Source organism: Miscanthus floridulus, chromosome 6 (genome assembly GCF_019320115.1).
Source record: "Miscanthus floridulus cultivar M001 chromosome 6, ASM1932011v1, whole genome shotgun sequence".
NCBI lineage: Eukaryota > Viridiplantae > Streptophyta > Magnoliopsida > Poales > Poaceae > Miscanthus > Miscanthus floridulus.
In genome coordinates, this window is record NC_089585.1 from 36,775,122 (window position 1) to 36,800,483 (window position 25,362).

The 25,362-nt window shown below is 42.6% G+C and overlaps 2 protein-coding genes across 2 annotated transcripts; one reads left to right on the top strand and one right to left on the bottom strand.

Annotated features, from left to right (window-relative positions):
* The first annotated feature begins 473 nt into the window (after positions 1–473).
* On the top strand, positions 474–8,670 carry LOC136455935 (isocitrate dehydrogenase [NAD] catalytic subunit 5, mitochondrial-like). Its single transcript, XM_066455662.1, has 8 exons — positions 474–608; positions 853–1,034; positions 3,995–4,315; positions 4,393–4,554; positions 4,649–4,723; positions 4,879–4,988; positions 5,066–5,138; positions 8,081–8,670. The coding sequence occupies exons 2-8, from the start codon at positions 870–872 to the stop codon at positions 8,270–8,272; spliced, it is 1,098 nt and encodes a 365-aa protein (XP_066311759.1). The 5' UTR covers positions 474–608; positions 853–869; the 3' UTR covers positions 8,273–8,670.
* Positions 8,671–10,393: 1,723 nt separating this feature from the next.
* LOC136458082 (mitochondrial import receptor subunit TOM40-1-like) lies at positions 10,394–16,048 on the bottom strand. Its single transcript, XM_066458086.1, has 11 exons — positions 15,716–16,048; positions 15,504–15,585; positions 15,308–15,407; positions 15,124–15,219; positions 14,970–15,020; positions 14,105–14,170; positions 13,494–13,595; positions 11,694–11,762; positions 11,527–11,610; positions 11,192–11,287; positions 10,394–10,897 (listed from the first exon to the last, which is right to left on the bottom strand). The coding sequence occupies exons 1-11, from the start codon at positions 15,924–15,926 to the stop codon at positions 10,841–10,843; spliced, it is 1,014 nt and encodes a 337-aa protein (XP_066314183.1). The 5' UTR covers positions 15,927–16,048; the 3' UTR covers positions 10,394–10,840.
* Between the last annotated feature and the right edge of the window lie 9,314 nt (positions 16,049–25,362).

Consider the following 25,362-nt stretch of genomic DNA (forward strand, 5'->3'; position numbering starts at 1 on the left):
GTTATAGATCTCATCGAGATCTATAATTTTCATATATAAATTATGTTCATTTAATTCCACAAAAATATGATTTAATATGATTAATATATCTTAGAAAAATCATATTTTTTTGTAGAATTAAATGAAGATAATTTTTATATGAAAATTATAGATCTCGACGAGATCTACAACTTTCTAGCTTTGAGTTTTTTTTATTTAGAGTCGTTAAGATGCTAAAAAAAATTAATGACATATTTAGACTTAAGAGTATTTTCAACTTTTCACACCTACAGTTTGACGGCGTTAGAGTCCAAACTGACAGCAGTGGCATAGAGGGTAACACTGAAGACCGCTGAACTTTTTCAGAGACACGCAACGTTGGGATGTTTTTCAACGACACTGAAGGAACCCCCCAGCAAGCATCACCATCGACAGGGCAAGGGCCCACGGAACACCAGCCGTCCGATCCATATCGACGGCCAGAAAAATCGGAGGAAGCCCGGAAGAAGTCTCCTTCCACCACCACCCTTCTCTCCTCCGCATCTCCCTTCACCATTCTCTCCCCCCTCCTCCCCACCTCCTCGCCGCCGCCGCCGCCGCTGCGAACCCTTGCGAATCTTCGCTGTCCGGTACATTCCCTCCTCCGATCTTGATACCAACCGCTTCTTGCCTTTTTATGATCGCCTCCCGTTCAATCGGGGGCGGGCCTCTCTCCCCCGATCGAATTCCCCTCGAATCTAGAGGGTTTCCTCCGATCGAATTGCGCGCGTGGGGACGGGCGGTTTCGTGTACCTTTGAGGTGTTAGGCACTATATATATGCAGGCGGCGTCCCGTTCGATCAGGTTTGACGTGCGTGGTGTTGTCTGTCGCAGGGCTGTGGGGGGCAGGCATGGCGCTCCGGAGGCTGCTGCAGGGGAGTGTCCTGCCGCGGGTAACCGGCAGGGCTTTCGCACAGGCCGTGGCGCCGTTTTCAACGGAGTCCGGGGAGACCATCCGTGCCACGCTCTTTCCCGGCGATGGCATCGGGCCAGAGATCGCCGAGTCTGTCAAGCAGGTACTGAATTTAGGTTCGGTTTGGTTCATTTGTACAATTATTTGGATTGTCTACATGTAGGTTTGGTTCCTTTGTACAATTATTTGGATTGTCTACATGTAAATCGGAAAGTTTGTTTGTTTGATAGATAGACAAACTAAAGCTATGTTTGAAGCTAAGCTTGTAGGAACATATTGTCCACGGCATGCAGGACGGTGTACTGTTTTTTGATGCCTATACTCATAGAAAGATCTATGTTTCACTTTTTTTTGTCTGACCTAACTCCTAAGTTTTTCCTTTCATCCAGCTAGAAAAGAGCGAAAACAATTTTACATGTAATAATGAATTTGACCACTTGAGTTAGTAAGATAAGATAGGGGTAATACTATGGTGGCAATCATTAACAAAACAGATGCTCATTTCTCTTATTCTCATAACAAGATAGATTAACATTTACTTTTCATTGGCCCTGTTCGCTTCGCTGAAAAAACTAGCCGAAACACTGTTCTGGCTGATTTGTTGCGAGAGAAAAACACTGTTCCGACTGAAAAAACAACCTGAAAAGTATGGATTATAAGACAAGCGAACAGTGTGTCTGAAACATAATGTATATATATGCTATTCAAGAGCTAGCATTTGTTATGGTTTTAAATCGATTCTAGTTAGTGGCATACTAGCGTGAGAAAGAGAAATCATCTTGCATTCCACAATATGGTAGCTATAACCTAAATGCAAACTCCAGCATATGTGCCGTGTTTATGCAAAGTTTATTTTTGTGGGTTTTTTTATGGATATTGATCCGACACTAGCATATGACAGTTTGGGTGACCATGTGGGGATGCTATTATCGAAAGCAGTTGTTCTTATTGCCGGAGGAGCACTTGAGAGTTGAGACAGGCTGTGTTCTTCCAAAATATGTGATTTATGTCACTTGTGTGTATTTCTATTATTTTCTGTTTTGATATTCATCTTGAAGTGGGATAGTCATTTTTGGTTTTCAGAGTATGTTCCTACCAGTTATTTATGACTCTCTTATTATTTTGTAAGTTTGTGATCTGCAGCTTGGCCAATTCTGTCTGAAATGCATTATATGAAGTATACATTCAGTGACTACTGTAATCTAGACACTGCTATTGTTGCGTTCACTGTATCAACTCTCTTTATTGGATTGGATCCAATGCAGTTGAAGGCAAATGTGATGTGAGGCACTAGGTCCTCAAGTCGCACTTGAGGGTCAAGGCATAGAAAAATTATGTATACAAAAAGCATCAGGAGTAGCCTATAAACATAGATATACAATATATCTTGTAGTATATCCTTTGGCTCTTATTTTGGTGTTTGGATCAGCTAGGGAATTGTTCTTTCAGCTGGGGCTATATTTGTCAGTATAAATAGCAATCATAGCCTCTGATTTACACAGATAAAGCTAATTGCTGAATACTTTTAAAAGTACTGTTTTACTTTGTATGTCTTATTCGGCATATCATATTATCTTTGTAAATTATTAAATTATTTTATAGTTAAATGAATGAGCGCCCCCTAAATTTGTCGATGTCGCTGGGGTCCATGAACTTTGAAAATGCATTTCTGGCTAAGTGGTGGATTGCATGTCCCTGAACTTTTTAAATGGTGCACCGTAGGTCCATTTATGGACCATACTTACCACTGCGGTGTACCACTTAATAAGTTTAGGGAGCCAGAAATGCGTTTTCAAAATTCGTGGACCTAAGTGACACCCTTTCAGGGGCCGCTCATGCATTTAACTCGTTATTTTATGACCATAGAAGGTTGGCAGGGTGGGTAGCGAATAAGTGGTCTGCAATACCGAGACGGCACCTTCTCATGCACAGACCTAAGAGGCTGGACATAGGACAGTGAGCTTTGTCATCTCCATGATGATAATCTCTGTTCACCTGTTGCTCATCTCTTGCCTTCTACGCTCCTTCAGTTCACGTTGATTATAAACTAATAATGGGTTAGACAGTCTTAAAATGCTACATCTACACCTTCAGTTCAGGACCACTCCACTAAAGGATTTGAGTTCCAGTTAGGCCTAGAAACCTCCGCTCTTCTTTGTTTTTCCTTATCCTAAGCTATATTCTGTTGTGAGGCACACAGTATCCAACAAAAACACACACGTCTCACCTGATACACTGCGCCAGATGAGACATCAGACATGCTGTCCAACAAAAACACACACGTCTCACCTGATACAGTGTGCCAGATGAGACATCAGACATGCTGCTTTGATGTGCCCAGGCGGCAGGCACACACTTGTGTCAGCATTGCATATTTTCTTTCTGGAAATAGTTTGGATGGGTGTTTAAAGAGAGTACTTGGATGATGCAACTACCTTTTTTTTTCTGCCAATGGAGCTGTTGGATTCTAGCCTTATAGGGCATATTTATAATCTTCGATGCCCTAATGAGGACACTAGGTTACAAGGCATTTGGAAGTTTAATTTATATCTTATTACATTCAAGTGTGATTAAGAGAGTTTATCCCCTTGCTCTAGGTTTGAGGAACTGTTAGGTTTTTACTTTATATGATTTAACTCCTTAGTCTTATATGGTGATTCCTTTAAAGCTACATCTCCTTTATGGTTGAACGACATGAAGTTCAAGAGCTGCTGAGCAATGATTCTATCTCTGTGTCAACTTGTATCCATTAGCTGACCACATTGCAACAGCAAATTGTTCTTTCTGGTTTGCATGTCTCTGAATTTTCTGCTGGAATGGAATCTTAAAACTATTGCTGGACATGCATCTTTGTCCATACTATGCAAATCTTGAACTTCCAAACATGGTTGCAAAATAGAAGCTGATTACGTCAATTGTGAAACTGCAGCTTTCAGCTAAAATATGCAGTGGTGCTGGTCTTGCTACTGTCGTTAATTAGTGGATGAAGTTCATTGATGCATGATATCTGAGAAGGTAGCTCGTTTCTACAATGTCCTGAAGATTTTTGTTTTGCTATTTCAGGTATTCAATGTTGCAGGGGTACCAATAGAATGGGAAGAACACTATGTCGGTACAGAAGTTGATCCCAGAACAGAGAGTTTTTTGACTTGGGAAAGCCTGGAGTCAGTGCGTAGAAACAAAGTTGGCTTGAAAGGACCTATGGCTACACCTATTGGAAAGGGTCATCGATCTTTGAATCTTACATTAAGGAAAGAACTTGGGCTCTACGCCAATGTCAGACCTTGCAACAGCCTCCCAGGCTACAAGACCAGATACGATGATGTTAACCTTGTGACAATTCGTGAAAATACCGAAGGAGAATATAGTGGTCTTGAGCATCAGGTAAGCATTCTTAAAGACAAGTTGCTTCAACTATTGTCACCATGATTCTTTTTCACCTTGTCCTAGTTTCACTCCAGGTTGTGAGAGGTGTTGTGGAAAGTTTGAAAATTATTACCCGCCAAGCAAGTTTGAGAGTGGCAGAGTATGCTTTCCATTATGCCAAGGCTAATGGCCGGGAAAGGGTCTCTGCGATCCACAAAGCCAATATTATGAGGAAGACAGATGGTCTTTTCCTCAAGGTTTGTGGGCTACCATTGTTCCTTCTTTTCATGGATGCAATTCTTTTTATTTCCTTGAGAATTTACGTTTTCTAGATTTTTATTGTACTTGTAGTGTTGCCGTGAAGTGGCTGAGAAGTACCCTGAAATTCAATATGAGGAAGTCATCATTGACAATTGCTGTATGACGGTATGTTCTGTCAGTTGAATGTTTCCATTTTTTGGTCAACTGTTGTTGTGCTCTTGATAGTGATGGTCTGCCTAGGCTGTGCTATTTGGATATCAATTTTTTCTTACTATCGCTGATACTGATGTAACTCGTAATGAACCCGCATCTTCCTTCAGCTTGTGAAGAATCCTGGTCTTTTTGATGTGTTAGTGATGCCAAATCTCTATGGTGACATCATTAGCGATCTATGTGCTGGTTTGATCGGGGGCTTGGGCCTAACACCCAGGTAAACTTGCTTTGATTAATCTAATATCCTTGGGTATTATACGGCAAATGCTCACATTTGTTTGTTTATTTTCCCAGTTGCAATATTGGTGAAGGCGGCATTTGTCTGGCAGAAGCTGTTCATGGTTCTGCTCCTGATATTGCTGGCAAGGTGAGTAGGTCTTGGAACAATTTCTGCTTTCTACCGGAATTGGTTGTGTTTTACTTCTGTGATTTCTCATGATATGTTAGGGAATCAATAGGGTCACTTGATTCAATGATGTTTTGTGATTTTTCAAGGCAGTTCATCAGTTAATACCACAACAACAACAACATAGCCTTTTAGTCCCAAGCAAGTTGGGGTAGGCTAGAGTTGAAACCCACCATGAGCCCCAAGTCACGGTTCAGGCACTTTAATAGCTGCTTTCCAAGTACCCATATTCAAACATAGATCTCTAGGTATATTCCAAGCTTTCAAATCTTTTTATTGCCCCCCATGTCAATTTCGGTCTTCCTCTACCTCTCCTCATATTATTAGCTTGGCTTAGGACTCCACAATGCACTGGTGCCTCTGGAGGTCTCCTTTGGACACGGCTAAACCACCTCAACCGATGTTGGATAAACTTTTCTTCAATTGGCGCTATCTCTAGGCGATCACGTATATCATCGTTCCGAACTCGGTCCATTCTTGTGTGACCGCAAATCCATCGCAACATACGCAATTCTGCAACACTCAGTTATTGAACATGTCGAATCTTTGTAGGCCAACATTCTGCTCCGTACAACATAGCCGATCTAATCACCGTTCTATAGAACTTGCCTTTTAGTTTTTGTGGTACCCTCTTGTCATAGAGAATGCCAGAAGCTTGTCGTCACTTGATCCACCCTGCTTTGATTCTATGGCTAACGTCCGCATCAATATCTCCATCCATCTGTAGCATCGATTCCTGATACTGAAAGGTATCCTTCTTAGGCACTACTTGACCTTCCAAACTCACATCTCCCTCCTCCTGCACAACTCCGCCAAAGTCGCATCTCATATATTCGGTTTTAGTTCTGCTCAATCTAAAACCTTTAGACTCAAGGGTCTGCCGCCATAACTCTAGTTTCCTATTTACTACCGCCTGGCTTTCGTCCACTACCACTACATCATCAGCGAACAACACACAACAAGGGATATCCTCTTGTATATTCCTGGTAACCTCATCCATTACCAAGGCAAAGAGATACGGGCTTAAGGCTGACCCTTGATGAAGTCCAATTTTAATTGGGAAGTAATCTGTGTTACCATCGTTTGTTCGAACACTAGTCACAATATTGTTGTACAAGTCCTTGATGAGGGTCACGTACTTTGATGGGACTTTATGTTTGTCCAAAAACCACCACATAATATTTCTTGGTAGCTTGTCATAAGCCTTCTCCAAGTCAATAAAAACCAAGTGGAGGTCCTTCTTCTGCTCTCTAAACCGCTCCATCACCTGTCTTATTAAGAAGATTGTTTCTGTGGTTGACCTTCCGGGCATGAAACCAAATTGGTTTGTTGATATCTACGTCGTTCCTCGTAGGCGCTGCTGGATGACTCTCTTCCATAACTTCATAGTGTGGCTCATCAACTTAATTCCCCGATAATTAGTACAACTTTGGATATCTCCCTTGTTCTTGTAGATTGGTACCAATATGCTTCTTCTCTACTCCTCAGGCATCTTGTTCGATCGAAAGATATTGTTGAACATCTTGGTTAGCCATACTATTGCCCTATCCCCGAGGCATCTCCACATCTTGATTAGGATACCATCAAGGCCCATCACTTTGCCCCTTCCATCCTTTTCAAGGTTTCTCTGACCTTCGATTCTTGAATCCTCCGCACAAAGCGCCTGTTAGTGTCATTAAACGAGTCGTCCAGCTGAACGGTGGTGTTCTCGTTCTCACCATTGAACAATTTATCAAAATACTCTTGCCATCTATGTCTGATCTCATCCTCCTTCACCAAGAGCTGCTCCCTCTCATCCTTTATGCACTTGTGGTTGGAGTCCTTTGTCTTTCTATCGCGAGCCCTAGCCATCTTATAAATATCCTTCTCTCCTTCCTTTGTACTCAAACATTGGTAAAGGTCCTCATAGGCCCGCCCCTTTGCCTCACTCACCGCTCATTTTGCAGTCTTCTTTGTCACCTTGTACTTTTCTATGTTGTTTGCACACCTGTCATGATACAAACGCTTATAGCACTCCTTTTCCTTAATAGCCTTTTGCACATCTTCATTCCACCACCAAGTGTCTTTCGAGTCGCATCCGCTCCCTTTGGTCATTCCAAGCACCTCTGAAGCAACCTTCCGAATGCATGCTGCCATCTTCTCCCACATGTTGTTTACCATCGCCTTCATCATTCCAAGGATCCTCTTCAATGACCTTTTCCTTAAAGACCTTTGATGCCTCCCCTTCTAATTTCCACCACTTCATTCTAGCAACCCTAGCTTGTTTGTTCCCACGAGCTTGCACCAGAAAGCGGAAGTCAGCCACCACCAGCTTGTGTTGAGCGACCACACATTCTCCAGGTATCACCTTACAGTCCACGCATGTTCGTTTATCCCTCGTTCCTGTAGGGACAAAGTTGATTTGACTAGAGTACTGGCCGCTACTAAAGGTCACTAAATGGGACTGTCTTACGAAAGAAAGTATTAGCTATCATCAGATCAAAAGCTATGGCGAAGTCTAAGACTTCCTCTCCCTCCTGGTTCCTACTACCATATTCGAAACCTCTATGAACTGCCTCGAAACCTGCACTTGATGTACCTACATGGCTATTAAGATCACCTCCTATAAAGAGATTCTCGCTACTAGGGACAGCTCTAATGAAGCGATCTAAGTCTTCCCAGAAAAGCCGCTTAGCACTCTCATCATTAAATTTGGCCGCTTAGCCAGAAAAGCCGCATAGCAGTTCATCAGTTAATATGTCTTTCTTTTATATATTATATATATTTATCTGATACTTATTTAGATACAGCTTAATGCTTTTAACCTGAAAGTTGTCTGGCATGTTCCTCCTGTTAACATCTCGATGTATTGGTATTACAGTTGCTATATATTTACCCGTACTGGATTTGTTGTTTGTTTCTAGAACCTCTCGAACCCGACTGCTCTTATGCTGAGTGCTGTCATGATGTTGCGCCACTTGCAATTCAATGACAAAGCAGACCGGATCCACAACGCCATCCTCCAGACCATCGCTGAGGGGAAGTACAGGACTGCTGATCTTGGTGGAAAGGCATCGACATCAGAGTTTACAAAGGCAGTCTGTGATCACATCTGAGAATCGGATGTGATTCTTTCCTTCTGATTGTTTTGTCTTCCTAATATTTTTTGTCGCATATGGAGAGGAGCTTTAGCTTTAAGAGGTTAACTGGCAGCACCTCGAACTTCTGTGGGTGTTTAACACGGTTTGAGACCGTCAAATAATTTTGTCACATTTCTTGCCCTTCAGAAATTCTTTCAACTCCGGAAACGAGTCTATAATTGTCTGTAATAATCAACAGCAGCATTATAGCAGTAGGTAGGGTTTATTTCATTCACGTTCTTGAAATATTGGGCCAACTGGTTGGGAATGCCAGTTAGGGCATGTTAATCCTGGTTTTCCCTTTATGCTTACAAAGAACCAAATTCATGTATCGAAGGAAATTTGCAGCTTTATTAACATGGTGATACTACTTATTTAGAGCATGTTTGATATTAGCACTAATAGTTAGCTAGCTACTCCTTTTGTTTCAAATTGTAAGGCGTTTTGGCTTTTCTAGATGTATTAGTTTTACTATGTATCTAGACTGTATTTAAGTGTATGATAAAACTTTTGTATTAAAAAACCATAACGTTATAATTTAGAATAGAGGGTAATAATACTGACAAATAGCTAGTGGAACTAACAGTTAGCATCCCCCTAGCTAATAGCTGGTCTATGAGTAGGTCTATTTGGCTCTACGAGTAGTCTCTGGGAGTAGTAATGTTACCTGTTAACTATTAGAGCATTTTAAAGAGTATTTCTAAAATTTACTCTTTAAATCACCATTTCAAGAGTTATTTGAGTAAAAATCGTTTTTCTTCTAAAATTTACTCTTTAAATCATTATTTAAAGAGTCGTTTGTCCATCAACGATTTTTTTATATCTTGTGCACACACTGGAGAGCTATTCTTTATTCTTGTTCTTCGTCTTTGGCTAACGTAAAATTTGGAATGCTCTTATCTTTGACTAGTGAGAAATTTAGAATGCTCTCCATCTTTAGCTAGCGAGAAATTTATAATAGAGAATGCCTATATTTAGGATCCAATTAAAAAAAATCATTGGAGGGTATTTTTTTACCAAAATCTTAATTTTTCTATAAATTAGGAATGATACATAGAGTAATTTGGAGTTGCTCTTAGCACGAGTAGACCCAAACATATCATTGTTCAGAAAAGTGGACATCTTTCTAATTATGTACTTCCACTTAGGTCTTGTTTAGATCCATTAGCTGCTAATGGTTAGCCCAATGGCTTTAGTAAACCCTAGATCTAGAGACTAGAGCTGTAGACGTAGGCATAGTAAATAAAAATATTTAAACTACTTTAATTTAGTATACAAATTATAGCATAGCCCTTAGAGCATCTCCAATAGTCTCTTAAACTTACTCTTTTTCTCGAACTCTTAAACTTACTCTTTTTCTCGAACTCTTAAACTTACTCTCTTAATCATCGTTTAAAAAGTAATTTGAATAAAATAATTTCTCTATTATTTTCACCCTCCAATATATGCGCACCCTAGAGAGTCACCTTCACTCTTCAGCTTCATCTTTGGTTAGCAAGAAATTCGAAATAAAGAATAGCCATATATTTAGAGATCTAATTAAAGAAGTTGGAGGGTATTTTAAATTCATCAAATCTCTATTCCTATCATTTAGAAATGATATAAAGAGATTTTTTGAAGTTGCTCTTAGTGAATTCCTCATCTATGGCTAGCCAGAAATTTAAAATAAAGAATAGCTATATATTTAGAAATCTAATTTTAAAAGTTGAAGGTATTTTTTTCACAGGACCGAACTTCTCGGAAAGGAGAGCATGCAAGCTTGGAGATTCATTTCCAATATCTGTTGGAGACAGATTTTAGCCCAAAATTGCTATCTGGCTTCACGAAAGAATTTAGAGAGGCCGTTGGAGTTGCTACAAAGAGGCTTTTAGTTCTATGCTTTGGATATGTACGATGCAAAGAAGCCGTAAAATAAGAATGCTCGACATGTAAGCACACTTGGAAATGTACGATGCTAAAATGCCTTAAATTGAGAATGCGCCACATGTAACATAATTTCAATGGGATATTTTGACCTCGTCGGTTTCAATGGTGGGAATGGGGGCTTTGGATCATTTTGACGAAGCGGAAGCAAACATAAAACATCACTGATACCACATGAGATTATTACATGGCAACAAGACTTGATTACACTGTAATGACTACATTCCAAAAATGCCAGACCAAACAGCACCTTACTAATGGATGAAAATCTCTTTTATCTTCATGGAATAAAATCGATAACTTTTCCCAGACTTAATTTGCGTCAAGAAATAAGTTCAAATTCGCTACGTCTAAAAATCAAGCGTTTGGCATGCAGAAATCCTAATCTGCTGGAGTGCAGTCTATCCATGCATTCCCGTTTCAGTTTAACACTACTCAAGTGATGAGCTCAGTGAAATCAAAACTTCAAAAGGTCACCACGGCCCACAGCCATAGCAGCTAAACGAATAACTGGGAGACAAATAAATGCAAAAAAAGAAGAGTAGAATCGTCTGGATCTCTGTTGACTAATGCCAACCACTATAATTGTACATGTGTCTAGAAGAGTTTGCTCAAGTCGTTTTACTCTCCGAGAGCCATACCGAACCCAAATTTGTAATCTTTCTTCCAGTGGTCAAGCTGCACAAGATTGCAGAACAGAATCAGTCCTTTCGTTGATAAAGAGGTAAAAGATGATGCACTTCACATTTTTTTACTGCACACTACAATCATCTCGAGTAGGTCAAGATCAAGTTCTAAGGCTCCTTTCTTCTTTGATATAGTTATATCTATGTTTTCAATCATTTGTGCATCTATATAATTTGACTAATTCTTAGTATAAATTTATGACTTCTGACTTTCTCAAATCGTAATACGCCATATAAAAAGAAACAGATGGAGTACTAAATAGTAGAGTAAGTTTCTCAAACTGACCTCTGCAGACAACTGGAAAGTGACACCTGGAGTCAGTCGCTCCTCCAAAAGAGCAGAAATTACGCCATTGGTATCCAGTTTCCCCCTCAATCGACACTGCAAATTTGATAACCAATATATTTTCACTTAATATTCATGTGACTTCACTGAACTTGAATATCGTAAGCGCATAGAACAATAGAATTTCTTAGCCAAAAAGATCCACTTGATATTCATGTGACATAACCCAACTCACGAAAAATTGAAGGCCCTCAAGCATTTTATCGAACATTTGCATTACCAAAACAACTTGAAGCATGGAAAAATTAACAAATGGGTCAAACTAAAAAGGATACCTGTCTCAGCATATAATCATAACCAAAGCTTGCTGTTACATCCTTTGTCATTTGGTTGTACATGAAATCAGACGCAAGGGAAACCTGCGCACAATTTCTTACGTAACGAAGCTGCTATTAAAGCGAAAAAAGATGTAAGCATTAAAAATGATATGAAAAACACTCACCTTTTCAGATACTTTCTGTACATAACTAAGCGCGACCATTCCAGTGGTTGCAATTTGGGCAGTGGCAACCTGCACATATATGAGATACAGCTTCATCAGATACACATAAAAATATTTCTTGTCCCCAACTTAATATATAATAAAACTATCCAATGTCTTGTGCCAATCGTGCGTTCTGCCAAGATGAGTTCTGAGGCTCTTGTAACAGAAGTCTAAAAATGATGCTAAGCACAAGCAAGAAACCTGATTTATCAGGTCAACAACAATAATATATGAGCCTAAGTACTTCTGAAAAGAATCACTATGGTGCTCTTGTACATGGCATAAGCAGCGTGCATGCATATTTTTTAGCTGCAACTAAAGAAGCGCAGTACTGGAATTTCACAGAAGCAGATCAAGTTTTTTAAATAAAAGAGGTGACCAACTATTTAACCTTATTGCTATATGTAAAAAAATTGAATAACATGAGTATATGAACACTTCTGAGCCTTTCCAACCAGGGTTCCACAAACTGCCAATTGCTGGGTGATAACCAACCGAGAAACTCAAGCCAGACAGTAATTCTTTGGAACCCAGCAAACCCCCCTCTTAATTACTTCCATTATACATACCAAACTGCACAATTTTTTAAGAAGTAAACTAGTTTTGTTAAAGTAGTCAAAAGGCAAGGCCTGAAAACAAAAACAACAAAGGCTTAAAAATCACAAACAAGTTGGGAGTAGACAAGAAATAAAACCAACAAGGGCCACCACCAAATAGAGCATGGCATCACCAAAAAAAAAAAAAAAAAAAAAAAGGAGCAGAGCCTGCCCTCCAGTTTAGGATGGGTTTTGACTTCTGCAACCCATTATCTAACTGAGACTAGAAAATAGTAAACCTCAAATGAAAATAGGAAAATATATCATCTCCAAGGTTCAAAAACAGATTTCTGGAAACTACTTGAGTACATTCAATTTCAGCATTTCTGTGATGAAGTCCAAGTCTTGCCTAACAGTACGGTAGTAAGTTGCACTCTAAAGACTAGCATGAAAATTTTCACTAAACAGTTCATTCCCAAAATTATAGGCATCAGAAGTTTTTAGTTTCATTCCAAGAAGTCATCAACATTTTGCATGCAAGCTGGAAAAAATTAAAAACAGAACACTGACCAACTAAGCTTTACCAGTGGTTCGCAATGTTGGATACTTTGATCTGAGGCAAAAATAACTCCAAAATACCTTACTTTTATCTATCAGTTTGGAACTTAGGATTGTGGAAACTGCAAGGGAAACTTTCTAGGGGCCTATAACAGGATGTCCACAAAATCACGCACATATTACTTTACTGCTACTGAGTGTTCGCAGGAGAGGTGGGAAATCACATGACTTGAAGTATTCAAGGCAACCCAAAATCACACACATATTGCAAATAAGAAAACATTTATGCATGTGTTCAGAGAGGTTAATATTATTGCTTTCTGTTTTTTAATTACTTTAAAGAACTAGTCCTGTTTATCTTTACTTGGGGAATTCCAGCTAAAACAAAATTCAGCATTTATTATTATAAATGTCGAATTTATACTTTCCAAAATTCTAGCAACCTGAACTTTAATCAATGTTGTCAGCAATTGTACATCTGAGTCTGGAATAAATTGAGAATCTACAAACTTGAGACCTCTTCAAATATGAATAGTCCCTGGAAACAAATAAGTTTGGATTCCTAATTGTCGACAGATCGACTATAATTGATGAAAATCTGAAACTTCATAACAGATTAAATCATGATTATGTATAGTTTAAAGTTGCACAAAAAGAAACTAACCATTTTCTTTGTGTCATAGCGAGCAACAACACCGACTCCAGACTTCCTTTGCTGCCCAAGCCAAAAGGCTTCAGTTCCCAAGGAAAGGTTCTTGGTGACACTCTGAAATGCATTAAAAAAAACTCTGATTTCATATCTTAATTGTTAGATGATGAAATGATAGAACAAACATGTTAGCTGTACAAACTCTATCTGAAGTTAATTTCTGTATATTAAAAAAATCCATGAAATTTCCTTCTATCATGATTAAACTAAACTCATGAGATTTATGAGAAAAATAGGCACTTTCATGGAAATCATGACCTTAAGAAGGTACCTTCTAACATCCTTTTAAACAACAGAATCACCTTCTAACTTGAAGTTTAAACAACAGAATCAAAGGAAAAACACCACACTGTTGACTGCTTAACCTATGTCTGGGGTGGTAGGTTAATGCCTAGTAATTGCTTATTGCACTGTTATCAGGATTTATATTGCTTTGAAACATGAGTTGTTTCTTGTGTAATATGAATGACGATTACTTTGGCGAAGTAAACTCAAGCGGACGAAAGAGGAATTTAGACACAATAAATTGTTAGAACAGTTTTATGAGAGAAAATGGAAGTATGTACCTGGATGTAGTTTGCTCCATAGAAGCCATTGTTTCCAAATTGAATCTGAGATCTAAAATCTTTGCCCTGGAATCAAGTTACAAATTAAAGCAGAAGTTCAGGTAAACAAATGAAAGGAAGGATTAAAACACACCTTCAATGCTTAACATTGAACTCGCAAGGTTCAAGAAGCAAAACAAAGATTATTAACCACACATATAATAGAAACTACCAGTCATTGAGCTACTCCAATTGGCACCATATGACTACAAGTTTTGTGTCATGATGCATGGAAAGTTACACACAATTAGGACAAAGCCGATACATCGATGCTATCAAGTGGTTGCCTGAGCTGACCAGGTCAATAGTACATTAAGCCACATACTCATCTGATTCAAAGGAAGAATGGGCAGGCCTTGTAGCATGTAAACAAAACTTCAGGAGAGCAAAACAGAAAAAAGGGCGTACCCAGTGCAAAGAGCTCCCGCTCTGTGCGGGGTCTGGGGAAGGGTGTCAGTGGCAAGCCTTACCCTCGCCTGTGCAATGCGAGGAGACCGCGACTCGAACCGGGACCTTCCGGTCACAGGCGGTAAGACTCTACCGCTTGCACCAGGAGAGCAAAACAGAATAAGTCATAATTTCTATCTTTTCCCATACACAAAGTCCTACAGATCATGATCCAATCAATTTTGTGCGAGACAGCACAGCAGCAATAGCAATGACCAATTTACTTCATCATAAGAGAAAGGAGTCAGATACCATACTTTATTACTTGATGTAAAACAAACAATTGCAGTATACAACTGCTGGGAAAGCCCATCAAACCAAACGACCAAATAAAGGCTTCTGAGCCAACAGAAATCGATCTTTACAAAGAGAGGCTGACCTTATAATCAAAATTCAGCATCCCTTGGGAGTAGTGAGGCTCACTTGTCAACTGCAAGAGCACAACATCGGTCAACTAAGGAATTTAAAGGTGGCATCAAGCAAAGCTGATCCCAAATAATCATCAATTTACCAGCAGTTAGAAATCAATTTACCTGAGCATTTATCTTTAACGAAAGGTTGTCCGTAATATCGTGCTTGACACGGATGTTCTCCCTTCCATCATGTGAAACCCTCCCCACGAGCATCGTCTACAGGAGAATCCCATTACAATGAGGAACGAAACCCAGTAGAGAACACTCAACAGCACTCTTATATAAAGGGAAAAGGAGCACAAACCCTCTGATTGATAAAGTTGGCACCAAACTCATAATTAGAGGTGGGAACCTTGATCACGTCGCTCCCCTGTGCCGGGATCTCAGTGGATCCCATGTAAACGCTGGTTCAAACAAACGCACAGCAGTTGTGAAAACATGGGCAGACAGCCAGAACACGCAACAAGCTGACAAAACAGGAAGAGGCACCAGGTACGTACCTGTGACTCAAAGCGAAGTACGGGGTGATCATCTTGGTGAAATCGAAGCGCATGCCCTCGAAGAGGTCCGGCTTCAGCGCCACTGCAACAAACGCGAAGAAGGCCACATCGTTACTCGCCACCGGCTCGATTGGCGGTCAAGTCAGTCGCGGCGGCGATCGACAGCGCAGGTCAAACAAGGTAAGAGGAAGGGGGTGGCACCGGGGACTCACTGAAGGCCTCGCGCTGGATCTCCTCGTACGGGACGGGGCACGGGAGGTTGAGGTAGTCCACCTTCTCCTCGGTCGCCTCCTCCTCATGGGGCTTCGGCGGCGGGGTGGCGAAGGCGGCGTCAGCGGCAGCGGGCGCGAAGGGGGGAGGGGTCGACGCGTATGTGGGAGGAGGTGGAGGAGGGGCCCCGGCCTGGCTGACGTTGGAGCCCATGGCGGCGGCGGCGGCGCGTGTGATTGATTTGGGGGTGGGGCGGCGGCGGCGCGGGGTCTGGCCGTCTGGGTAGGTTGTGTGTGTCAGTGTGTGATTCCGCTGCGCCGGCGGCGGGGGTCAAATCGTCGGGGTTTTAGCAGGGTTTCCTGTTGCTGCGCCTGCGCCGTCGGCCGCCTCGGTACGGAGCGGACGCTGCTGCCTGCTGGCGGTTGGATTTTGCCTCGTGATGCGCGTATCCGATCGATAGTGCCCGTGTTTTCTTACATTTTCGTCTTGTGCATCAAGTATGCCACGTCGTGCCGTTCAAGTATAAATTGTGGGTAAAAAAGCCCGTTATTTAGGGCCGCATAATTTTACAAGCTTACCGGTACATAGTAAAAATGAAAATCATATATATACAAATAGATGCTGCGTTTTTCATGGTCCAACTTCTTTTCGCCCGGTTCGTTTGGCTTATAAGCCATACTTTTTCAGCCAACGAACAATATTTTTCTCTCACAAAAAATTAGCCAACAGTACTTTCAACCATGGCTTATCAGATAAGTGATCAGAGCATTTAACTCGGACAAGTTTATAAAAAAAATACACCATTTACAGCATCAAAAAGAGCCTTTATTTGAAATTCCATGTGTTGATAAAATTTGCAAGAGTTAGTTAAAAATAGTGACATTTGACTTAGGATAAAAACCAAAAGGACTTCTAATTTGACCGGAGGGAGTAAAATTGTTATGTTTACCTGCATCTACAACATTAGGTTTGGTTAATTTTTCGATGTCTCTGTGAACGTATATTCAGCTGCAGCATGTACTGTAGCCACAACTATTGCAGTAGAAGCGAACATGTCAATTGTTTGCTTGAATTTCGGAAGACACGTTCTATCCTTCGTAATGGTTAAGAATAGAGATTTTGATAAAAAATATTATCGGGTATCATAAGAAAGGGTCTCCTAGGCAACAATTGATAAATCGTTTAGACCTTGTCAAAACCAAGACCAAGAGACAAACTATTGGCTAACCCCCGGCCTCGGACGGTCTACAGATTTTCCGCCTCGCTCAAGGCTTCGCACACAAAGCCTCGGACGGGGAACCAATTCTTCGTCTCGCCCGAGGCCCCGCGCGTAAAGCCTCGGATGAGATGCCGATTCTCCGTCTCGCTCGAGGCCGACTCAGCAATAACCCCGTCGCATCTGCCTTGACCGATCTCCCTAACAAAACGCCGCGTCCAATTAATGAGACTAACCACTCCCGCAACATCAGACGAATGACGGCATGATACAGCAGAGCAGCCGACGAGACGAGAAGTCGCATCAGCACCATACCGTCCGGGACAGGACAGGACAGGGCAGGGGTTACGCTCGGTACTGTGCCCTCGACCGACGCCCGCACTGCACTGTGCTACCTAACCCCTGCTCCAAGAATAACGCGGCATGGGGAGTCAAGTCCGAGTCACTATAGCCTCGGAATCAGTGTACAGGGCCAACTACTCCCTCCATGTCTCGGCAATCTACTTCAGGGTCTCGGCAACCTCGGGATTTGTGCCCGCCGAGCCCCGACAATGGCTCGGCCTCAGTACCAACCGAGCCTCGGCTCTTCACGCGGTCAACACACAGCGACCGGCACGTCGCCCGCTAGGCCCTATGTCAAGCTATCACTGGAGCTCCCACGTCGCACAGGATCGGATGTGATCGGCGCATTGCTCTAGCACTTCAAGGACAGGACCACTCCCTCGACCATACCGCCACAGTAACAGGCTACAGGGCTTAGACATGCCGCCTCTGTTTGCACGACGCCACGTAGCTAACACATATATCACCCCTGTCCCCCCTTCAACTATAAAAGGGAGAGACCAGGGCCGTTTCTAGGGGGACGGACACACACACACTCGCACACATTCAGGCATAGACGGGCTCACGCTCTCATGAGATAGACGAACACACGCTCGACACCCTGTAATGCGCACACTTCCCCGCTGCCTGAGATCAACATCTCAAGCAATCCACGCCACTCCACGCAGAGACCTGGGACTAGCTCCCTCTCTCGCCCCGCTTGTAACCCCCTACTACAAGTATTTCGGTGCAAGGAATACAAGATCGACCTCTCAGACTGGACGTAGGGCACCCATTGCCCGAATCAGTATAAACCTTATGTCTCTTTGCATCACCATCCGGGATTAGGGTCACGTAGTACATTTTTACTAGTTGGTTGAGGACCTACCGGTCCAAAATACCAACAGTTGGCGCGCCAGGTAGGGGAATCTGTGTGTCAGCTTCATCATCCTAACGAGTTCCGGATGGCAGACCCCGTACGACCACTGTGTCTCGGCACGGTGATCTAGTTCGGGAGCCTAGAGTTCATGTCTGTAGGATGTGAGTATGATATGGTACTCCTCACACCCCGAGCCCCACCGACCGACGACGACATCATGCATCAGCAGTCCAGGCGCAGACGACGCCCAGGCGGCCGCTCTCATCGCGCTCGCCAAGCACGACGCGAGCGGGGCCACCCCGGCACCGCGCAAGCTCAGGGCGACGCGCCGCGCTCCACCGATGTACCACGCCCAGCTGTTGGCACAAGGTCCCTGGTCGGGGACCTATCTAGCCTGAGCCTAGATAAGGGAAAGACGCCGGTGGCGCACGACGATGCTCCGTTATCAAGCTCTGCCCTGCCACCTCCTGAGGAGTCGACTTCAGCGGAGCAAAGCCTGGCGATGGCACCATCCCCGTACCCCTTTGGGTTGAGAAATGCCATCGCCACCTATGCTTCCGCCTATGCTTCTGCTCACGCCGAGCCCTCAGGACGCCACCAACGCTTTGCCCTCGACTTCGGCACCACGACTTCAACTCACACCCACGCTGACTCCTCAGAGGAGGACGAGGCGTGGGCTAGAGCGAACTTCTCTGGACTTTGTGACCCTAAAGCCATGCGTCGCTTCCTGGCCGTGAGCGACTACTGCTTCGGCTACTCCGACTCTGATGACAAAGGCACTTACGATCCCACTTGTGAGTGCTTCCATGTCAGACTCGGAATACCAAGCATGGGCGATGAGGATGAGGGGGCAAGCAACCGTTCCTCGCTTCGCCAGGGAGCAGGCGATGCCACACCTTCACGTGTTGTCCCACTGGCAGCGTGGAACGAGAACCTTGCCCCCAGACAACTTCGACGCCCGGACCTAGAATAGCTCCGAGAGCTTTAGGCTAAGGTCAAACAAGATCGACTCCTTCTATAGCAGCTCTGAGACACTCTCGACAGGAGCAGCAAGGTCACAGTGATGGTGAAGGAGCCCGGCGGAGGGCCCGCGATGTCCACCACCGCATCAATGATGACGAAGGGGGTGAGCAACCCCCAATCTTCAATCACGCTAGCCAGAACGTCACGGCTGCGGCGATGCTAGTCCGAACGATGCCCGAGCCCTCTACCACGGAGGGGCGATGGGTCCACGGTGAGCTTTGGGATCTCCTCGAGACCACCGCGGTGCAGTAGGCCAAGAGTTTCGCCTCCCGACAGCGTGGAGGCGCCTCAGACCTTCCCACGGCACCGCCTTAGCAAGATAGGGTGGCCTCGGTTCGTCCTGAGCCCGCTCGGGCACTGACAATCAACAGGGTCCCCTTGCTGCATGACCGCCTCAGCAACCGACGTGAGGCGCAGGGCGACCATGAGGTATGAAAGCATCTAGGCCCCTAGTTGGGTTTCGATGATTAATGACAATACAAGATTACTATGACTAACATATGTTTTGCAGAGACAATTAAGTTAGGTCATGGTAATGGAGATCAATTGGGCAATCAAGGTTGTCATGCCCCTACGATGAAAATCATTTCGGTTTTCAAAGGATGGACGACAAGGTTAAGGATGACTAGTTCTAAGTGTCGATTGGAGTTGGAGTGACACTTAGAGTAGTTTAGGACTTTGTTTTTCCTTTGGCCATACTATTAAGGGGGGTATGGATGGGTAGCTTGACCTAGGTGAGTTTAGTGAGTTAGGTGTGGTGCACACTTGTTAAAACTAGCCCAAGGTAGCTCCACAACAACCCTATGATCCTATGGAGCAAACTTCATTCACATATGTTCGAGAGTTGGAAGTGAATGGAGGGTCAAATGCTGACTGGACGCTGGCTCCGGTGCGACCGGATAGCGTCCGGTCAACACATTATCACTGGAATGTGGGTTGAACTGACTGGAGCATCCGGTCAACATGACTGGAGCGTCCGGTCACCCCGTAGAAGCTCATAACGGTTTGTTTTTCAGGTTGCCTTATAAATAGAAGCTCCACTCATGTGTGGAGTTACTTTTGCTCATTCCAATAGCTAAGAAACACGTTTGTGAGTGCCAAGAAGAGCAAGGTCCTAGTGAGGTGATTGAGATTTGAGAATCCAAGAGAGTAGCCTCATTAGTGAATCAAGAGTAGCCAAGTGTGCATCCATCTTCTCATTAGGCTTCGAGTGGTCAAGTGAGAGTTTGTGCTTATTACTCTTGGTGATCACCATCACCTAGATGGCTTGGTGGTGATTGGGAGCTTGGTGATCACCCGTCGGAGCTTGTGGGTGACCCAACTCAAGTTGTGAGCGGCTTTGGGTGATTCGCCATGACGGAGTGTCGAAGAATCAACCTGTAGAGAGCACTTGATCCTTGCGCGGATCAAGGGGGAGCTACACCCTTGCGCAGGTGCTCCAACGAGGACTAGTGGGGAGTGGCGACTCTCCGATACCTCGGCAAAACATCACTGCGTTCCTCTCTCTCTATTTACTTTGAGCATTTACTTTAAGCAATTCAATACTTGTCTTTACATTCATAGAATTGCCATGCTAGAGTAAGTTTGGAACATAGGTTGCAAGTCCATTGTGCGTTAGATTAATAGAAATACTTTTCTAGGCACAAGGGGTTAATTGGGCTAACCGTAGGATTTGATTATTGCAAGAAAATTTAGAATTAGCCCAATTCACCCCCCCTCTTGGGCATCTTGATCCTTTCAATTGGTATCAGAGCCTCATGCTCATGTTTTTAAGCTTAACCGCTTAGAGCAAGATGTCTCATGGGGATGGACCTCCTCCTATCTTTGAGGGAGATGACTTTTCATATTGGAAAATCCGCATGGAGGCGTACTTAGAAGCTCTAGACGTTGGTATTCTTAGAGCCACCTCACAAGGCTTCCCAAAACCTCGGGATGCTACTAACCTACAAGGCGATGAGGTTAATTATGAAAAATGGAATGCAAAGGCTCGCAACACCATCTTTAAAGGCCTTTGCAAAGATGTGTTCAACCGTGTAAGAAACCACAAAGACGCCCATGTACTATGGTCGGATGTTTGTGCGCTCCATGAGGAAACCAAGAGTGAGCGTGAGGAACGCTATCATCTTGTAATCAAAAAGTTAAATTCATTTGAGATGCTTCCCAAAGAATGTGCTAATGAGATGTATTCACGTTTAAATATTCTTGTAGAGGAAGTCAATGGGCTTGGACTTACTCAAATGTCACCATCCGATGTTGTGAGAAAGATCTTGAGTGTCCTCCCCATTGACAAATATGGGCATATTGTGACCATGCTACATCAAGGTGATCTTTCCGCCGCTACACCGACACAAATCTTGGGAAAGATCAATGCTCATGAGATGTACATGCACATCACGCCACAAGATGGCTCATCCTCTAACAAGAAGAAAGACAAAGACTTAGCATTCAAAGCTAGCCAAGAGAAGGGCAAGGCAAGACTAGAGTATGAAAGCTCAAGTGAAGATGAAGCTGATGATGAAAGCCTTGCTCTCATGGTGAAGAAGACCGCCAAGATGCTAAAGAAGCTCAACAAGAGTGGCATCAAGTTTGATGGCAAGAAGAAGAAGTTCTTCACAAGCTCAAGAAGAAAGCCAATCTCCAAGATGGATTGCTATAATTGTGGCAAACTTGGCCATCTCGCTCATCAATGCACAAAGCCCAAGAAAGACAAGTTCAAGAACAAGAATAAGGGCAAGAAAGATGACTCAAGCAATGAAGATGAAGATGAGAAGAAGAAGAACAAGCCATACAAGAAGAGAGATGGCAAAAAGAGAGACTTCCACAAGAAGAAGAAGAGTGGAAAGGCCTACATCGTCGGTGATTGGCTCACGGACATTGATTCATCAAGTGGATCATCCGATGATGATAGTGACAATGAGAAGGTGGCCGCCATTGCTATTGATCTTTCATCTTCACCGCCACCATCGCTATCATCCTCTACACACCTATGCCTTATGGCCAAGGGTGAACACAAGGTATCAAATGATGGTGATAGTAGTGATGATGAGCAAGCTAGTGATGATAGCGATAGCAATGATGATGATTCACCTTCATATGATGATGTTGTCAAAATACTAAGAAAATACACTAAGATCATTAGAAAGAGTAGAGCTACAAATGAAAAGCTTGATGCTAAAAATGATTCACTCTTAGCAAAGTGCGATACATTAGAAAAGGCTAATGATGAGCTTAGAGAAACTAATGATGCTATATCATCCAAACTCAAGGAGCTCAAATCTTCTAAGAAAGAGCTTAAAGATAAACATGATAAACTTGAGTGGGTGCACAATGAGATCATCACTAGCCACAACAAGCTAAAAGATGAATATACAACTCTTAAGATCAATCATGATACTCTTATTATTGCTCAAGAATTTTTACCAAATGAGCCACATGATGCTACTAACCATGTTGTTAAGATTAATATAGCTATATCATGTGATGATTTGATAGATGAGAGCATTGAGCAAGGATCTAGTGGCAAAGGCAAGCAAGTGGTTGAGTGCAATGACTATGATGAATATGTCAAGCTCAAGAACACAAATGAAAAGCTCATGAAAGATCTTGAAGAAATGAAAAGCCACAACACCATTGTGCTAGAAACTCTTGATCATGACAAAGAGTTGATCCTTGAGAATGAGAAGCTCAAAGAAGAAAACAAGAAGCTCAAGGAAGAGAAGAAAGATGATGCTCTAAAGGAAGAAAATAAGAAGCTCAAGTTGGAGAAAGAGCATCTCAAGATTGGGTTGAGCAAGTTTGCTAGAGGCAAGCACCTCTAAAGTGAGCTACTCATGAACACCATCATGAAGATGGATAGAAGTGGCATTAGATATGTGGCAAGTGTAGAGAAGAAGAAGGCTCAAGTTCAACAACAACAATCAAAGCCAAAGCCGAAGCCAAAGAGATATTTTGAGTGTAGACAAGAAGGCCACTTTGCTCATGAGTGCAAAACTCCACTGCCATAACCCTTGCCCAAGCATGCTAGACCCTTTGCCTTCAATGCTCACTACATGCTTAGAAAGGACTCTAGTGGAAAGATGAAAGTCATGTTCTTAGGACCCCCTAACAAGAATAGGCCTAAGAAGATTTGGGTGGCTAAGTCACTTGTTGAGAAGGTGAAGGGCCCTCAATAAGTTTGGATTCCTAAAGCTTAAATCTCTTGTGTGTAGGTGAACTACAAGACCGGTGGAAGTCATTGGGTTATTGATAGTGGTTGCACTCAACATATGACCGGTGATCCTCGTATGTTCACCTCACTAGATGAAGAGGTAGATGGATAAGAGAAAATAACATTTGGAGATAACTCAAAGGGCAAGGTTAAAGGATTGGGCAAAGTGGCAATATCAAATGATCATTCCATCTCTAATGTGCTCTATGTTGCTTCATTGAGCTTCAACTTGCTATCCGTTGGACAATTATGTGATCTTGGCTTCCAATGTTTGTTCACCGAGAAGGAGGTTGTTGTATCCAAGGTAGATGATAATCAAGTGATATTCAATGGATTTAGATACAACAACTTATATCTAGTGGACTTCACCTCCGAAGATGCAAATTTGAAGACTTGCCTATTCATCAAAACAATACTTGGGTGGCTATGGCATAGAAGACTTGCTCATGTTGGTATGAGTTCACTCAAGAAGCTTATGAAGAATGATTTGGTGAGAGGGTTGAAGGATGTGAAGTTTCAAAAAGGACAAACTTTGTAGTGCATGTCAAGCTGGCAAGCAAGTTGCAAATACTCATCCAACCAAAGCTTTCATGTCAACCACAAGAGTGCTAGAACTCCTACATATGGATTTATTTGGACCAACAACATACAAGAGTTTGGAAGGAAATCTCTATTGTCTTGTGATTGTTGATGACTATTCAAGGTATACATGGGTATTCTTTCTTCATGACAAATCCAAAGTTGCATCTTGCTTCAAGAAGGATAAGAAGTGACAATGGAAAAGAATTTGATAACACAAACATTGAAGCTTATTGTGATGAAGTTGGAATCAAGCATGAAGTCTTCCCAACTTATACTCCTCAACAAAATAGTGTAGTTGAGAGAAAGAACCGGACTTTGATCACTCTTGCAAGGACAATGCTAGATGAGTACAACACTCTCGAAGCTCTATGGGTGGAAGCAATCAACACCGCTTGCTATGCATCAAACCACCTATTTCTTCAAAAGTTCCTTGGTAAGACACCTTATGAGTTGCTCAATGGGAAGAAGCCGGACGTCTCCTTCTTTAGGGTATTTGGTTGCAAATGCTACATCTACAAGAAGCGGCAACACCTAGGGACATTCCAAAGACGTTGTGATATTGATTCTCTTGTTGGTTACTCATCAAAGTCCAAAGCATATAGAGTATTTAATCATGCCACCAGCTTGGTTGAAGAAACATATGATGTGGAATTTGATGAATCTAACGGCTCCTAAGGAGCACATGAGAATCTTGATGATGTAGGTGATGAACCATTGAGGGAGGCTATGAAGAACATTCTGGTAGGAGACATCAAGCCAAAAGATGATGAAGATGATGTACAAGTCATTGATCAACCTTCTTCATCAAGTGTGCCACAAGATGGTGAAAAAGATGGGAGAGTAGAAAATGAAGATACTCATATCTCCCATGAGCAAATGGTGGTACAAGCACAAGATGTTGATGCTCCACAACCTCCTCCTCAAGTGGTCAATAGAAGAAATACACCTCTCCTACAAGATCATCCACAAGATCTCATCATAGGGAGTCCATCAAAGGGTATAATGACTCGATCTCAAAAACTTGCTTCATTTATTGCTCATCACTCTTTTGTCTCTTGCTATGAGCCTACTAAGGTAGAAGAAGCTCTTAAAGATCCGGATTGGATCAATGCCATGCATGAAGAGTTGAATAACTTCACTCGCAATGAAGTTTAGACTCTTGAAGAGCGACCAAAAGGTGCAAGAGTCATTGGAACAAAGTGGATGTTCCGCAACAAGCAAGATGATTAAGGTGTTGTTGTGAGGAACAAGGCAAGACTAGTTGCAAAGGGGTTCTCTCAAGTTGAAGGTTTGGATTTTGGAGAGACCTTTGCACCGGTTGTAAGATTAGAAGCCATCCGTATCCTTCTTGCATATGCATCACATCATGAAATGAAACTATATCAAATGGATGTGAAAAGTGCATTTTTAAATGGCTTTA

What these genes read in the sequence shown, in the direction of transcription:
- LOC136455935 (XM_066455662.1), top strand. Translation starts at nt 870, where the DNA reads ATGGCGCTCCGGAGGCTGCTGCAGGGGAGTGTCCTGCCGCGGGTAACC. An exon ending in ATAGTGGTCTTGAGCATCAG is followed by an intron (nt 4,316 to 4,392) that starts GTAAGCATTCTT and finishes GTTTCACTCCAG; the next exon opens with GTTGTGAGAGGTGTTGTGGA. An exon ending in TTGACAATTGCTGTATGACG is followed by an intron (nt 4,724 to 4,878) that starts GTATGTTCTGTC and finishes ATCTTCCTTCAG; the next exon opens with CTTGTGAAGAATCCTGGTCT.
- LOC136458082 (XM_066458086.1), bottom strand. Translation starts at nt 15,926, where the DNA reads ATGGGCTCCAACGTCAGCCAGGCCGGGGCCCCTCCTCCACCTCCTCCC. An exon ending in CCAACTTTATCAATCAGAGG is followed by an intron (nt 15,220 to 15,307) that starts GTTTGTGCTCCT and finishes ATTCTCCTGTAG; the next exon opens with ACGATGCTCGTGGGGAGGGT. An exon ending in TACAGAAAGTATCTGAAAAG is followed by an intron (nt 11,611 to 11,693) that starts GTGAGTGTTTTT and finishes AATTGTGCGCAG; the next exon opens with GTTTCCCTTGCGTCTGATTT.